This window comes from Meles meles, chromosome 12 (assembly GCF_922984935.1).
Source record: "Meles meles chromosome 12, mMelMel3.1 paternal haplotype, whole genome shotgun sequence".
Taxonomy (NCBI): Eukaryota; Metazoa; Chordata; class Mammalia; order Carnivora; family Mustelidae; genus Meles; species Meles meles.
Window position 1 is genome coordinate 21,876,974 of NC_060077.1, and position 15,068 is coordinate 21,892,041.

The 15,068-nt window shown below is 53.0% G+C and overlaps 1 protein-coding gene across 1 annotated transcript in view; it reads left to right on the forward strand.

Annotated features, from left to right (window-relative positions):
• MYO18B (myosin XVIIIB) overlaps positions 1-15,068 on the forward strand; it is a gene marked incomplete at its 5' end in the record, with an annotated part of 249,320 nt that overhangs the window by 3,104 nt on the left and 231,148 nt on the right. The window contains one exon of the mRNA XM_046025552.1: positions 12,690-12,848. Within this exon, the coding sequence (XP_045881508.1) occupies positions 12,690-12,848 (159 nt within the window). The remainder of the gene's footprint in view (positions 1-12,689; positions 12,849-15,068) is intronic.

Below are 15,068 nucleotides of genomic sequence, written 5' to 3' on the forward strand. Positions count from 1 at the left end.
CACACACACAGACCCATCAGTCAGTCTGAAGGATCCAACGGCACCATCAGCTTCATCTGAATCACCTCCCCCTGGACAGGACTCCCCCAGCTCCGAGATTTTCCTTTCCTGCCCTGCTTCGCACTGAGCCTCTCCCGAATGCTTCATTCCCTTTAAGAACTACAGTCTCTGGCAATGAAGGAAGGATCCTCCAGAATTTGCAATGTGGGTTCACCAAATACCTGGCCAATACCCACACTCAGGGAAACAGGAATTTCGAGGGCCGGGGTCCCAAAGGAATTTTTCTTAGCCCATAAAAGACTGAATGCATTTTCAGCTGTTTTGTGGGAACCAGCTGGGGCTTGAGTTTCAATTTCATGGAGGGCAACCGGATTAGCTGTTGAGTTGAGAGAGCGAGAGCGAGAGAGCGAGAGCGAGACGCACTTGCTCAATGGGATTAAATGTCTCATCAGTGCTGGATATCCCTGTGAGTTTGTGCATGAGTTATCAGCCCCATTTTACAGATCAAGAAGTGGGATTTCGAGGTTTAAGTGCCCCCAAGGTCGTGCAGAATGAAATGAAACCGGGACTCTGCTGTTCCGCTGGAGACTGTATCTTTGGTCTACTGTAACAAACAACGGGAGCTTTGCTAGTAAATTGCGCCATACTGTTCCACACGGACAGGTAACAAAGCCCATTCACACTCATGATCACACTGGATCCACTGATAATCCTTTGGAAGGGGCTACTGCAGTGTCAGTTTTTCTGATGAGGAAATTGAGAATCAGAGAGGGTTTGTGACTGCCCAAGGGCACAGAGCTACTAAGTGGTGATGGATCCAGGAATTTCTTCTCTTTTGTCAATGGTGGGTCAGCTCTCTCTCTCTCTTTTTTATCTATTATCATTCTTTGCTATTTATTATTCAAACCAAGACCATTTTGCCCTTGTTTCTAAACCCCAAATGCTTCTCTCTGCTGGATAGGGACTTTTTAGAGAAGGGTATCTCAACCAACCCACTACTGACATTTGGGTCTGGATGATTCTTTGTTGTGTGTGGTGCGGGGTGGGATAGCTGTTCTTTAGGATGTTTGGAAGCATCCCTGGCCTCTCCATGGTGGATACCCCTAGCAAACCGCCCCCCCCCCACTCTAGCTGTGACATCCAAAAATGTCTTCAGGCATTGCCAACGTCCACTGATGGGCACAATCACACCTACTGAAAACCACTGATCCAATCTAGTGTGATCCAATAAAGCTTCTGCAAGGATAGAAATATTCTGTACTTGTCCTGTCCACTATGGTAGCTGCTGGCCAACTGTGGCTATTGAGCATTTGAAATATGGCCAGTGTGACCTGGAAGGTGATGTTTTCCTTGGAGTTCCTTTTCAATCATTTCAGTCATTTAAATCACGTGTGGCTAGGGGCTGCTCTATTTGACAGCCTAGCTCCAGAGGGCAACATAGCAGGGGTAGGAAGATAGCCCATCGATGGGGCACTGGACCCTATAAGCGGTCAGGGGAGCCCCCCACTCCCCCGGCAGAAGTGTGACCAGCTTCTTGCTTCACTGCAGCCAGCAGAACACCAGACGGCAAACGGCCAATACTTGGCAGACCTACCAACCCTAGCCCTTCCTGTGCTCATGGCAGGCATTACTAGTCGATCACCATATGCCTTTCTGCTAGTGCAGGATCATTCTCAATGTAACACTCCAGGCAGTGCCCAACTGCAGATCAGCTGGTGCTGGCATGAAGGAGAGACTTTGTTGGCTGTCCCTGCATGAGGCCAGGAGGCTGGTCTGTAAGGTCCAGCATCTCATCAGGCTATATGGTGGCTGGCAAGGGCATGGGGCCCGTCAGTGGGACAACCACAGATATGGAGAGGGGAGTGGTGATGTGCTGGAGGGACCCAGACTTTTCTCTGTTCATTTCTCCAAGAAACACTCACTGCTTGATTTGTGGGTCGAGGCAAGGGGTCAGGGGGCAGGTGGGTTCTGGCTTGTCAGCCCCTGAGGTGCGGAGCTTTTGCAGAATTTAATGGGCCTGGGTGCCATATTCAGATGACCAAAATATATTTCTTATAAATATTTGGTTTTTCTTCATGGTTCAGAGCTCACAGCTCTGAAACCATTGGAATTCCTTAAGTCTTGAGAGTGATAAAGGTGGCTTTTGTTAATGCTCACACCATGATTTTTGAAATCAGGGGGCTGGGGGCCGGTGGAGACAACCATGGGATTAGAGGATTGGAACCTACCCCTGACCTCTGAGGCAGGAGAGGGGCGAGAGACTGAGTTCAGTCACCAATGCCCCATGATTTCATCCATCTTACCTATGTAACAAAGTCTCCATGAAACCCCAAAAGGATAGTGTTCGGAGAACTCCTGGTTGATGAACATATGGAAATTTGGGGAGAGTGGTGCCCTCTGGATCAGGCCTGGGGCCCCCCACCCTTTCCCCATCCCCTGCCCTGAGTATCTCTTCCATCCTGACTTCTATCCCTTAATAATAAATGGGTGATTTGGGGAGTGAAACTTTCTCTGAGTTCTGAGCTGTTCTGGCAAATGTATCAGAACCAAGATGGGGGTCATGGGAATTTCTGATTTATAGCCAGAGGTGGTCAGAAACACAGGTGACAACTTGGATTCAGGACTGGTGTCCGAAGTGGAGGGTGGTCTTGTGGGACTGAGCCCTTTACCTGCAGAATGTCAAGCTGTCTCCAGTAGATGGTGTCAGAATTGAGGTGAATGGAGTTGACTCTTGATCACCCTGCTGGTGTTGTGTGGGGAATGCCCCCTGCAGTTGGAATTGGGTCCAGGAACCTGAAAGACTGGGGACAATGGGGGATAGGGATGCTGGGAATGTCACGGCTCACAGGTGTACAGAGCATCCAGTAATCCCACCGCCTTGTGAAATGGACAAGAAAGGCTGGCGCCCCCATTTGACAGGTGGCGGGACTGCAGCCCTAAGAGAGGCCACGGAAGGCAGGTGAGGCCTGAGGTTAGCTGTGAGACCTCCAAAGGGGAGGTGAGCCCACCAAGGGACAGGAGATCCGCTGTTCACCCCAACCAGCCTTTGTGAACGGAAGTGTCCACTCTGTTGCAGAGAATCATCTAGAAAACTTCCAGGGGACAGTGGCCAGCGTTCTGAAGGTTCTGGGAGCCGTGAGAAATTTCTAACCTGAGAAATGGTTGAAGGCTTCAGATGAGAAAATTGGGGGCAGATCCCATACGGGTCACATGGAAAACCTTATCTGCCACTCCAGAGAAGAGAACTGGGGCCCGCATGTGGCTGTCCTGACAAGGCAACTCTGTGGGTAGGAGGAAAAGGTGGCAGATCCCAGGGAACAGGGAGATGAGGACCCTCGTTGTGTGCCAGGATCAGAGAAGGTGGGTTCTATGGCCTCTGAGGGCTTTGCAGCTCTGGTTTCAAAGAAAAAAAGCAAAGTGAGAGCAGACCCCGAACGTCTTATTTAGTAATGAGCTCCTCATCACTGGGTATGACCAAGCAAGGATTCGTTGATTTTCCATCCAGGAGATTCCTTGTGAGCAGGGCTGGTCCTCTGAGGCTCTCTGAGAGTGGACAGTGGGCAGGGCATTGCATTCTCGACCCCCTGTTTCCCTAACTTCTCCATCAATGCCTCCCCTGCTGTTCCCTCCCTCCCTTCCTCTTCACTCTCTCTATTTCCTACTGCTAACCTCCCTTTTTCTCATTCGTCACCTCCCCTACCCTCTCTTCTCATCTTCTAGGATAATGAACTACTTGGCAGCTGTGGGTTTCCCTTGCTCTGAGGAGGGGAGGGTGTCTCTGTGTTGGGCAAAGTCTCTCTTCATTACTACGTGGCTCTGTGGCCCTCATACTCTAGGTCTGGGTGGGCTTGGCTGCATCATGCATGAATCAAGAGAGTCACTTTGTCCCTTAAGCCTACAGCTGGCAAATAGGTAGCAGTGGTATCTAATTCCCTCCTTCCATGCCCGGGACAGACATTAATAATCAATCAGAGCATTCTCTTCCACTGAGCCCAGATAAAAGCTCAGAGTCCTTCCCATATATCACCCCAGGAGGCAACTAACCATCTGTCAGAATTAATGCATGAGTTGAAACCTACTTGCCCCCTGGCTGTATTGGCTAGGGTCCCACTCGGCGACAGCATACCCAGCTGGTAATGTGGAGAGATTTTTTAATGAAGGAACTCTTCCAAGAGGTGTGTGCAGGGTTAAGGAAACCGATGAAGCGGGGGATGAGTGGTGGTGGGTTCCTAGCACTGGGCCGGTTGCAAGGCAGAGACGGTTAATAGAGGAGCCTGGGGGCTAATGGCAGTCTGTCCCTGAAGAGGGACCGCTCCAAGGGGCTTATGGGTATAGATGAAGAAACAGTCTTTGCCAAAACTGGGGCCCGAGATGGAGGAAGCAGGACAGGTAGGGCGATACAGACCCTACCTCTAGTCCCTCCCATATGCAGGTCTCCTCCCAGAGCCTTCTGTTAACCAAATTCAACAGGAGGCCAGAGAGCCAGGGAGCCCTGGGGTCTGCAACCCTAGTGATCAGTACCCCAGAGCACAGAGCAGGCTAAAGAAGGAAGTGGAATGTTAGGAAGCCCAGATAGAAGAACCACGCCTCCACTCTTCCCTTCCCCAGCAACCTGCATACTCCGGGCCCTTCCATCCGGGGAATGGCTCCAGACCTGGCTGCCTAGGAAGAAGGGATGAAGAAAGAGAGCTTCTGGGGGTCCTCAGAAAACTTGTGGTATGAATGTTGGAACTTTGACCTCCTCCTTCCCGATTTGGCCAGGACCAAAACCAGCTCTCTGCCTGGTTTAAAAAATGAAGTTGCATTGAAATAGCCACGCCCCTTCACTTACATATCACCCAGGACTACTTCTGGGGTGCAAAGGCAGAGCTGAGTAGTTGCAAGGGAGACCCTGTGACCTCAGTCCTTGACCAGCTTCCTATCGGCCTTTTATGGGAAACTGCAGACCTCACCCGAGCACGGCGTGCTGGACCAGCAACAGGAGGAGCTCTTCTCTCCTTCAGGACTGAAGAGGCCTGGGGGTAGGCGATTGGGTGGGGGAGATGCCACCAGGCCAGGACAGGAGAAGGGACTTTGGGAGGGCACCTTTGAGGGAGGGAGGCAGCCAGCCTGTGGGCACCCAGCAGGAAGATCTGAGAGCCGAGAGCTAAGAGCGCAGGTGCCCTCTGATCTCCGCCACTGGGTGATTCCCTGAACTTGGGCCCACCTGGAAGCCAGAAGGTGGAAGGGGTGGAGGATGGGTCTGAAGGGGTGAATGGATAATACCCAGCTTGGGGCACCTTCCTTTGCACCCCCGCCAGCTGTGCTCCTACTGGCTGGAAGCAAGGCACTTGCCCTCCCTCTGATATGGGGTCGCTCACAGAACCCACCTCAGAACAGGGTGCCTTGTGGGAGTCGTGACATGACCACTCACATTCTCAGCACAGAGCCATGCCCAGATCTTCGTGGCGGCCTGTCATCAGTGGTCTAGCTTTTGTTGCCTCCCTTCCAGGGTTTAAGGGCTGAGATCTCAGCATTGAGCAGAAGTAGCAGGTTAGCCAATGAGGTCATCCCATTCCTTCCTGTGTGATCTTGAACCCCCTTGCTCCTCAAACTATGACAGATCCAGCGCTGTGACTAACACCCAACAGATACTGACCAAATAGAGCATACCCCCAGCTACCTGAGGATGTACCTTCTTGAACTAACCTTCTGGGATTCTTCAACCCAGGTAGGTTCCCCAACCTAGGGGACCTCCAAGCCCCAATCTGGTAGCCCCAGATTGGCCCTTGATTCTCACCACCAGCCTGGGGCTGAGATGGGAGCAGAGCGTGGGTGGGAGGCGTGGGATGTGTCGGGGAGTGGGGAGGGGACTCAGCTTGAGCTTTTTGCTGGGTGACCCTGGGCAAGTGCCTTTACCTCTCTGAGTCACTGTTTGCTCTATGGGAGGGATGCCAACCACATGGTGCTGTTGTGGGAATGAACATGATAATGACTTTTAAAATAAATAAATTCTAGTTCCAGTAGGAATTGAAGGGGAACTGGGGGCAATTTGGGTGTAAGGATCTATCTCATTGCTAGGCATGTAGTAGCTTCTCCCTTAATGCTGGAGAATTATCCTGGGCTGGGTTCTCCAGGCCAGCCTTGACCCATAGAGTCAAATAAAAATGAAAAATATGATTGAGGGAAATTACTAGTGATTAAGAACCTGCTCAGTATATAGGTGTCCTCCTCTTGTTATAGGGCTCGGAGAATTTCCTGGGTTTCCCCAGGGTAGTGGCGGTGGCAGGACATGAACTTGGGCCATGATAACATGCGGCTGCCCCCTGTGCCACCCCTCCCCCCACCATGGACACAGACAGCACAGGAGGACGTCAGAAATCTACATCACAGTCTTGCTGCCAAGGTCCTCCTCTGTCCCTTCTCAGCCACACTCCTCTTCATTACCTGTTCTTGAGTTTCTACATTCATTCAACAAACATTTGCTGAGAGCTAAGTATGTGCCAGGCACTGTCCTAGGCACTGGAGCCACATAAGAGGACATAACAGTTGGAAATTCTAGCCCTCATAGGGCCATCCTCTGCAGGGTGAGTCAGAAAATAACAACAACAAAAAATCTGTAGCATGATGGACATTGGTAAATTAGCCATAAATTGCAGTGGCAGGGTGGGTCGGGAGGGAGTACAGGATAAAATGATGGGCAATCTCAGGGTAGGGTAGGGATGGGGTGGGAGGGATTGGAGCTATGCCTTCATTTAAACAGTGAAGCAGTATCAGTGACAGGGTGACTCTGAGCAAAGACTTACCACGTGGAAGGAAAAGCATCTGGAGCCGAGGGAACAGAATGTGCAAAGGCCCTGAGGTGGGAACCTGTGTAGAAGGTGCCTGCAAGAGGTCAATGTCACTGCTGAGGAGGAGCAAGAGGCAGAGGCATTAGGGCAGATGGTTGTGGGGGCCACCTGAGCCTCATAAAGACTTGGGAGTTTGTTCTTTGAGAGAGGGGAAGTCACTGAAAGGCTGACCTCTGTGTTAGGACTAGACATTTGGGGGGTGAGAGGGAAAGCCTTGAGGGTCTCATGGAGCCCCTCAGATCCAGCATGCATTCATGAAAAACTGTGTCAAGCTGTCCCTGGCTTTGGGGATCACCCTTCCTTTCCCCAGCCTCCCCCACTCCTAAGGGGTGACTGAAGATGTTATACCATGGCTTCTGAGCATCTGGGGCTTCCTCATCGCTTTAAATGGCAGCTGATGGGGCAGGTGTGAGTTTTAGGCCTGGAAGGGACCGTGGTGATAAGAACACTTACTTAAATTAAGGCTTGACAAAGCCTCCCCAGTGGCATTGGCTCCTGGCCCTGGGTCACTGGGACTGGCCTGGTGCCTCCGAGGGGCCAGACGTGAGGAGTGATGGCCCCACATGGAGCTCCCTCTTGTTGTCCCCCTGTGCTGTGGAACCTCTGGGCAGGCCAGCAGCCCTGGGCTGAGGACAGCCCACACTGACAGCCAGGATTCTCCCTGGAGCCTTGAAGCTGAGGACGATCCTTGGGAAGCAGCCACTGGGCTGGCCAGGCCTGGGCTGGATGGGAAGGGGAGAGGACAGTGGACAGGGTATCTACCTCACGTCAGGGCTATTCATAACCTGGGCTCTATTTTCCAGGCGCGCAGCAGAGCGGACTCTGGCTGTGAGTCACTTGGGGGCCTCCCTAGGGTCCCCCCACCCCCAGGGATCTCACCTTACGCGCACTCTCCAGCTTCCTCTGTCTCGTGAGCCGGGGAGTCCACATGGTGGGGAATTTTTTCTCAAGGCAAAGACTTGGCTCTTTGCACTGGGACATGTTCCCAGGGTCTCCTCATTGGTTCATGACCTCATCAGAGCTGAAATGTCCCTTCTTGGATCTTTGGATCTTGAGATTTCCTCTTGCCCAGACCCCACAGGGGTGTGTGTGTGTGTGTGTGTGTGTGTGTGTGTGTGCGCGCGCGCGCGCGTGTGTGTGTGTGAGGGTAAACATTTAATGGGCAGCTCTTGGAACCAAAGCCCTGATCTGACGCATTTGCCAGTTTCTGGGACATAAACCCTCCCAGAGCCAACTTCTTAGCGGTTAAAGTGACGTCACAGAAGGTGGAGTTGGAAAGAAGTGGCCTTAGCGGGCTCCCGAGAGATGGTGGGAGTGGGTGGGAGCTGCCTCCAGCCCAACCCGTCCCTGCCCCCAGGTCTGCCTCTCAAGCTTCCAAGATAAGCAGTGGGCGGAATCACCTTGAACTCTGTGCAAAGCCATCATACAGATAAGTCACTGAAAGTGGCTACTTGAAGGCCAGACAGGGCTTTGGAAACTCTGGGATGATGAGAAGGGGGGACATCTTCCAGCATGGGGCTGAGAGGGGTCGGGACACCACTCCGAAGGCACGCCCAGCACGAAGTGAGAATAGTCAGAAGGAGGAGGAGGAGCAGACACCCATCCCTTCGTTTATGACCACTTCCACCAAGATCTTGGCGTATTTCCTCCTGCTCTTCGCTTTCCGTGGAGTATCTTGGGTTTTGCCCGTTTTGGATGGTTTCGTGTGCATGATGTTGGGCTCTGCCTTCTGATCTCCATCCGACGATGCAAGTACCTTCCAGTGTTCCTGTGCACGCTTCCCGAACAAGCCTTACACGCTGCAGGCGGGGGGGGGGGGGGGGGGCCCACTGGGCAGCTGCTTGGGAAAATAGCCTGGCAGGTCCTTAAAGAGTCAAACACAACGTGACCCTCCCATGGCTTAGCAGCACCACGCCACGCCCGGTGATCTCCTGAAGAGAAATGGAAGCCTATGGCACACGAAGTTTATGGGACCGCTCGTGGCAGCGCTATTTGTCATGACCCCATGAACAAGATGCAAGCTATGTGCACAATGGAACGCCAGTTAGCAAGAGAGAGGAGTAAAGTGCTCTGATACACAGGCACGCGGATGAGCCCCAAATGTGGTCTGCAGGGGCACCTGGGTGGCTCAGTCGTTAAGCGTCTGCCTTTGGCTCAGGTCATGATCCCAGGATCCTGGAATCGAGCCCTGAATGGGGATCCCTGCTCGGTGGGGAGCCTGCTTCTCCCTCTCCCACTTCCCCTGCTTGTGTTCCCTCTCTCACTGTCTCTCTCTGTCAAATAAATACATAAGATCTTAAAAAAATAATAAAAAAAGGACGATTTACAAAGTGGGATAAGCCAGACAGAAACAAGACCGCAGATGCTCGGATCCCATTTATAGCCGACGTCCAGAAAAGGGCAATTGATAACAATGGACAGAGATTTTGGGGTAGCCTGGCATTAAGGGAGGGTACAACTATAGTGGCTGCAAATGGTCTGGAATGGTCTCCTTGGGGTAATGGGATTGTGGTCTCCACTGCAAAACTCTGTAAGCTCATCAAAGACCGAGAGGCTGTATGCTTACGAATGAGCATATCTTACCGGCTGACCGCCTGTATGCTTACGGATGAGCAGATCTTACCGGCTGACCTTAGAAATGACTGCTCCATGGAGCTGTTGCAAAATGTTTCCTATGTACCTTCTCAACGGATTCGCTGCATTCCTTCAAGTTAGATGGGCTGGGATTTATTTCTCTAGTTAGTGCACTCCGGGGTTGTGTCTCTGGTTTGGGTGTTATGAGGGACCCAGGGATGAAAGTTTCTGCTTTGGGACCCTTTCCTCAAACTTCTTTTCCAGAAGAGGCCTTTCTACGTCAAAAGTTATGAATGTTTATCGAGACTCTCAATATGATGCTGGGGGTGTGTGGGCGGGGGTTGAGTTGGGGGGTTCTTTTCTAAATTTTTTTTGGGTATATTGGGAATGTTGACAATAAATGAGCTCCCTTTGTAAAAAAAAAAAAAAAGTTTTTCGGTATGAGGCTAACCATGCTAAATTGTTTCCCCCCAAAGCGTGGGGCCAGTTAGGGTGCCTGTCTTTTCCTAATGCTTATGGTCGGATTGTGACACCACCTGCTTCCTCACAAAAGAGAAACACGCTATTCTATGGTATCAAAGTTAGGACAGTGGTTCTCCTCTGGGGGACAGTAACTTAAGAAGGGGCATGAGGCAAGGTCAGGGGGACTGGAATGTTTTGTTTATTTAAATTTTTTTTTTTTTTTTTAGAGAGAGAGTGCCTTTGAGCAGAGGTGAAGGGTGGAGTGGGGAGGGAGGGGTGGAGGAGAGGGAGAGAGAGAATCTCAAGCAGACACCCCCTCTCGCTGAGCACAGTGTAGGGCTCGATCTCACGAGCCGTGAGATCATGACTTGAGTCCAAACCAGGCGTTGGGACACTTAACCAGCTGAGCCAGCCAAGCACCCCTGTTCTGTTTATTTTTGAATTGAGATGGGATTGCCCTCCAGGGGATTAATTGTACAGGTGGGTGAATTTTTATGTGGGATGCACTCATGGGGCCCCCTCCCAGATCAAGATAAACAACATTTCCCTCACCCCAGGACATTCCCTTGTGTCCCTTTCCAGGCCAAAGCTAATGACAGCTCCGACCTTCATGACCATAGGTTAGATCTACCAATCTTATAAATAAAACGATAGCTTTTACTCTCCATCAGGATGCTGGTTACATAGATATGGTCTTTGGGTAAGAGCCGCTGAGCTGTATACTTCTGTATTTTCTGACATATGTTATGTCTCAATGACAAGTCAAAGTGTGGGATCAAGGGGAAAAGGATTTGGGGACGCTGTCCACTTAGCCGCCGGCAGCCTCCATGGTGACTGGGGTCCTCCCAGTGGGCTGTGCCCAGCTGTGTGACATTGGTTCGTGGTGCTGGTGGGGGTGGGAGGAGGGCTGTGTGCAAGAGCTAACCTGTATCTCTCTTCTCTCCCCACCCTCACGTGTGTCCCCATCTGTCTCATGTGCTGTGTGTGTCCATAAAGCCACATTTTGTGCTGTCCAGCCAAGAGCTCCGTGTCATCCCATCTCAGCCCTGACATCGCCTCAGCATGGCCATCTCATCACGCCTCGCCCTGTGGGAGCAGAAGGAAAGTAACGTTCAGGGCTCAGGCAACAGCCGTGGGGCCGACTGCCAAGTCAGAGGACAAGTCAGAGCATGGGTGGCCCAGGCTGTCCCCTCCTGCGTCAGCGGGGAATCTGGCATCCAGCCCCTCCCTGTGACGTGTTCCACGCACCCCCCTCCATTCCCCTTGGCCAACTCTAGTTAGCCATGGCTTCTCCAACCCAGTTCATGAACTCCTTGAACTCCTCCCATGACTGCCCAGTCTCTTCCGGTTCCTCAGTAGGCGGGCGGGGACTGAGGGTAGACCAGCTGTCCTGTCTGGATCATCATGGTGGCTTCCACAAGCACCGGGCTTGTGTGGGTGGCGGGGGGGAAGACAGAGACGTTGGCTGCCAGATTTCTGCCGTGGGGATGGGTTTCTGTGGTCCCTGCCTTCTGTCACCATGGAGAACTGGAAACGGGCCCTTCTTTCCTGTTATTCTTTTCCCCTTCGTCTCTTCTCACAAGATACCACAAAGGGCTGTCTCTTTCTCTGATGCCTGCCATCTCCCACACCGCGCATCCCACCCTCGTGTACAATTCGATGCATTGGAACCCGAGGGGCGGGGTGGTGGAGAAGTTCTCTCTGGCTGCCTCCTGATTGCCTTTGCCTCTCCCAGACTGCTCTGGGTGCAGCGTCCAGAACAGCACGGCAGAAGCAGAGGCTGACACCCGCTGAGGGCGCCTTGAGCTTCACTCTGTCTTATGACGTGGCTTTCAGCCCCTGTTGAAGGGAGAGGCGTGGGGGCTGTGGGAGCCCAGCCTCGCATGCTCCCTGCTTCTCTCTCCCTGGGCAGAGGTCTGCATCAACCAGCCTCAACCCCTGGCCTCTGCTTTGTTTCCTGGTCTTTCCTGTCCCCTCTGGATTCCCCTCCTATTAGGCGGGCTGCAGAGACCAAGTCTTTGCCAGCCACACAGGAGGACCTTGATAAGGACCTTATTTTAACCAGTGTGTGGCTCTAGCATAGAGGGCCCTGCAGATTTTTTGCCCCCTCCTGGGTGGTCACAGTGATGCCAGTTAAAGATACAGCCCAGTTGGCAGGAGCAGGTCCCATTGTCTCAGTCCCCATGTCATTGCAGTCCACGCAGGAGACTCAGCAACCGCCAACTCCAGCCAGCTTGGACTGAGGCCATGTTTCTGGTGTAAAATGCCAGCATCCAGCCTGCCAGCCTTAGGAGCCAGTGCTGGGGAGCCCCTGGCTGTCTGGGTCCTGGTGTAAGGACCCTCAAGAAGCCACAGCCCTGGGTCAGGAATGGTTATAAACCATTCCATACCCTCCCACCTTCCTAGTGTGCCTTAGGTGATCAATCTGGTATTTTAACTGCAAGCTGAGGTGGGGAATGTGCCTGGTTTCCTGGGGTCTGTCCCCTTTCAGAAAATGGAGAAGTTCCTTACAGACTGGGTCCTCCCTGAGTCTGTTCCAAGCCAAGGAAGGGAACCGATGGGCTGAACTCACATAATGAGGAAATTCGGTCCGGGCAGAAATCACAAGAACAAGGTGCCCTCTGCTGCTCATGCGTTCCATTTCCATGCGCTGTCTCAAGGCATCCCAGAACCATGCCCATCCCCATCTGCTTCATACACGTGCTTGGCCATGTATGTCCCCCTTGGCTCCCTCCCGGGCTTCACTGCCAAAATCTCAAAGGTCTGCTTGCTCCCACTGGTTCACTCACTGAGCTTTTTCCTTCTTTGCTTCTGCAAACACAGATTCGGGAGGAGGACAAGAGCCCTCCACCGTCTTCGCCCCCTCCCCTTTTCTCTGTCATCCCAGGGGGCTTCATTAAGCAACTGGTCCGGGAGACTGAGAAAGAGTCCAAGGAAGCGAGGCTGAGGAAAGAGGCAGCACTCGCCTCTCCAGAACAAGAGGTAAGTGCCCCCCATCCTGGGGAAGGGGACTGGGTGCCAGGGTGCCAGTCAACCCACACCGTCCTGTCCTATGAGCCTCCCAAGTCAGCCACCATCTTGCCTTCGCTTCCGTTCTCCCCACTTGGAGGAATGTCCTTTCTTCGGCTGATCTACTGAACTCCTATGCTTCCTTCAAAACCCAGCTCAGAGAGTACATCTCTGGAAAGCTCTGCTATTGCCTTCCTTCCTTCGATTCCCACATCACCCTCTGAGTCTGCCTTAGTTGTGGTTGGCATGTGACATATATGGAGCCCCTCCTGTAGAATTTGGCCCGGAGGGAGAGCTCAACCAATGGTTGTTTAAAGACCGAATGAAGCCAGGAGCTGATGTGAAATTATGGGGATCTTTTTACCCCGACTTTTGCAGAAAGAGGAACCTCGATGTTAGCTAAGGACGCGGAGTCGGCTTACTTTACATGGAAAAGATCCTGAGTGACTGGTTATGTTCAGTTGTTGGTTATAGGTGTATTGGTTGTTAATATGGAAACCTCTCCATAGCAGGGGGCAAACAGGCATGACCCCAGCTGCGCCACCCAGCGCCCTCCAGCCGCCCCTCCCCTGAGTCCCTCGGAAGGGCCACCTGCCAATCACTAGAGGGTTAATGCTTGGCACAAGTAGGGACCTCAGTACTCGGCAGCAGCTGGCATCATTTTTGATTGGGCTGTGTCTGCGAAATCCCCCAATTATTCTGAACAGTGCTGCGGAACGGAAGCTATCGTAGGACAAGATACAGCCCCTGTACTTTGAGGATTTGCAAGTTCAACCCTGATGGCAGCCAGTGCTGCCTCCCTCCCTTCCCTCCCTAGCCAGGGAACCCCGGGCAGGATGATGAGGCTGGACAGCAGGCAGGTGGGCTTGGGTATATCACTGTCGGACAGACAGGGCATCTCCCCATGTCTCTCCAGCACCCCCTCGGGATGGAGCAAATACTGCAATGATTAGGCTGATCATTCTGGTGGCCCTGGGGGCTGGAGTTGGCTTGGGCCCAGTGACCAGCCTGGCTCTGCCTCCCACCCCCGTTCAGCTGTTGTGTGCCTGTCTGGTCCCCCACGTGCCCGCACCTGTCCAATTACAATGGCTTCCCTGCCTCCAAGAGGCTCTCCGGCAGCTGAATGACAGCAACTGTTGAAATATCCCTGCCAAGGCTTCTGGGGACAGATTACAGGGAGGATGGGCTCTGTCCCCACCCCTGCCTGAGCCGGGCATAAGTGGGGCCAAAGTCAACCTCCAGAGACTGTGGTTAGGTCATGGAGCATGTGCTGTTTATTACTAGATGGGGTTCACTTTGCCGCTCACGGGCTCCCTTGAGCTCCTCTGCACAACGGGGTAGATGGGATTACACCCACTCCTCAGAGGCGGGGAGTGAGGTTTAGAGAGTCAAGCAACTTGCTCAAGGTCATGAGGCCAGACAGAGGCTGAGCCAGGACAGGAGTCTGTGTGTTCTCTGTTCGGGCGAGCTGCCTCGGGAAGGGCCAGTCTAGGGAGCAAGGTGGCTGGTGCGGCCACAGAGGCCTGGGTAGGAAAGCATCCCACAAGGCTGCAGGCTGTGCTCGCGTCACGGGGCACAAGTGAAGAAGCAGAGCTGAGCATAGGATGGGGACAAACTGTCACCCCAGGGCTGAGCCAGAGGCTCAGAGCCAGGACGCAGAACGGACAAGCCTCAGACCACAGCAGGTGTCTGGACCGTGGGCCAAGACGTTCCTGGGGCTGGAGCTCATGTGTCTGTGAGGCCGTGAGCCCTGTCTGGCTCTTGCCAATTTAATTTTCTTGTCCTAAGCGGTAGCTAACTGGATTCTCTCCTTAGCCTAGCAGACCTGGTGCCCCACCCAGCACAAGGTCCTCATGTAGTTCTTGCAAGGAGCATCAGACTCTGTCCCCAGTTTGCAGGGAGGTGAAATGAAGCTCAGAGAGCTGACTTGGTTTTCTGAAGGCCAGGCAGCCAGGGAGAGACAGGGAGAGGCTGGAACCACCCTGGGGCAGAAAGAGACCGATAGCGAATGTCGGGAGAGCTGGGTTCTAGGTCCCACCACCCTGTGTGGTGGAGGCCTCGCTTTGCTCATCTGTAAAATGGATGTGTGTGAGTTGCCTCTTGGCCTCAGTGATTCTGGGGGCACCATCTCCCCCGCAGAGCAGACTGGAAGTTTGGGTGACAAAGAAAATCCAAAGGAGGAGAGTCCATGGG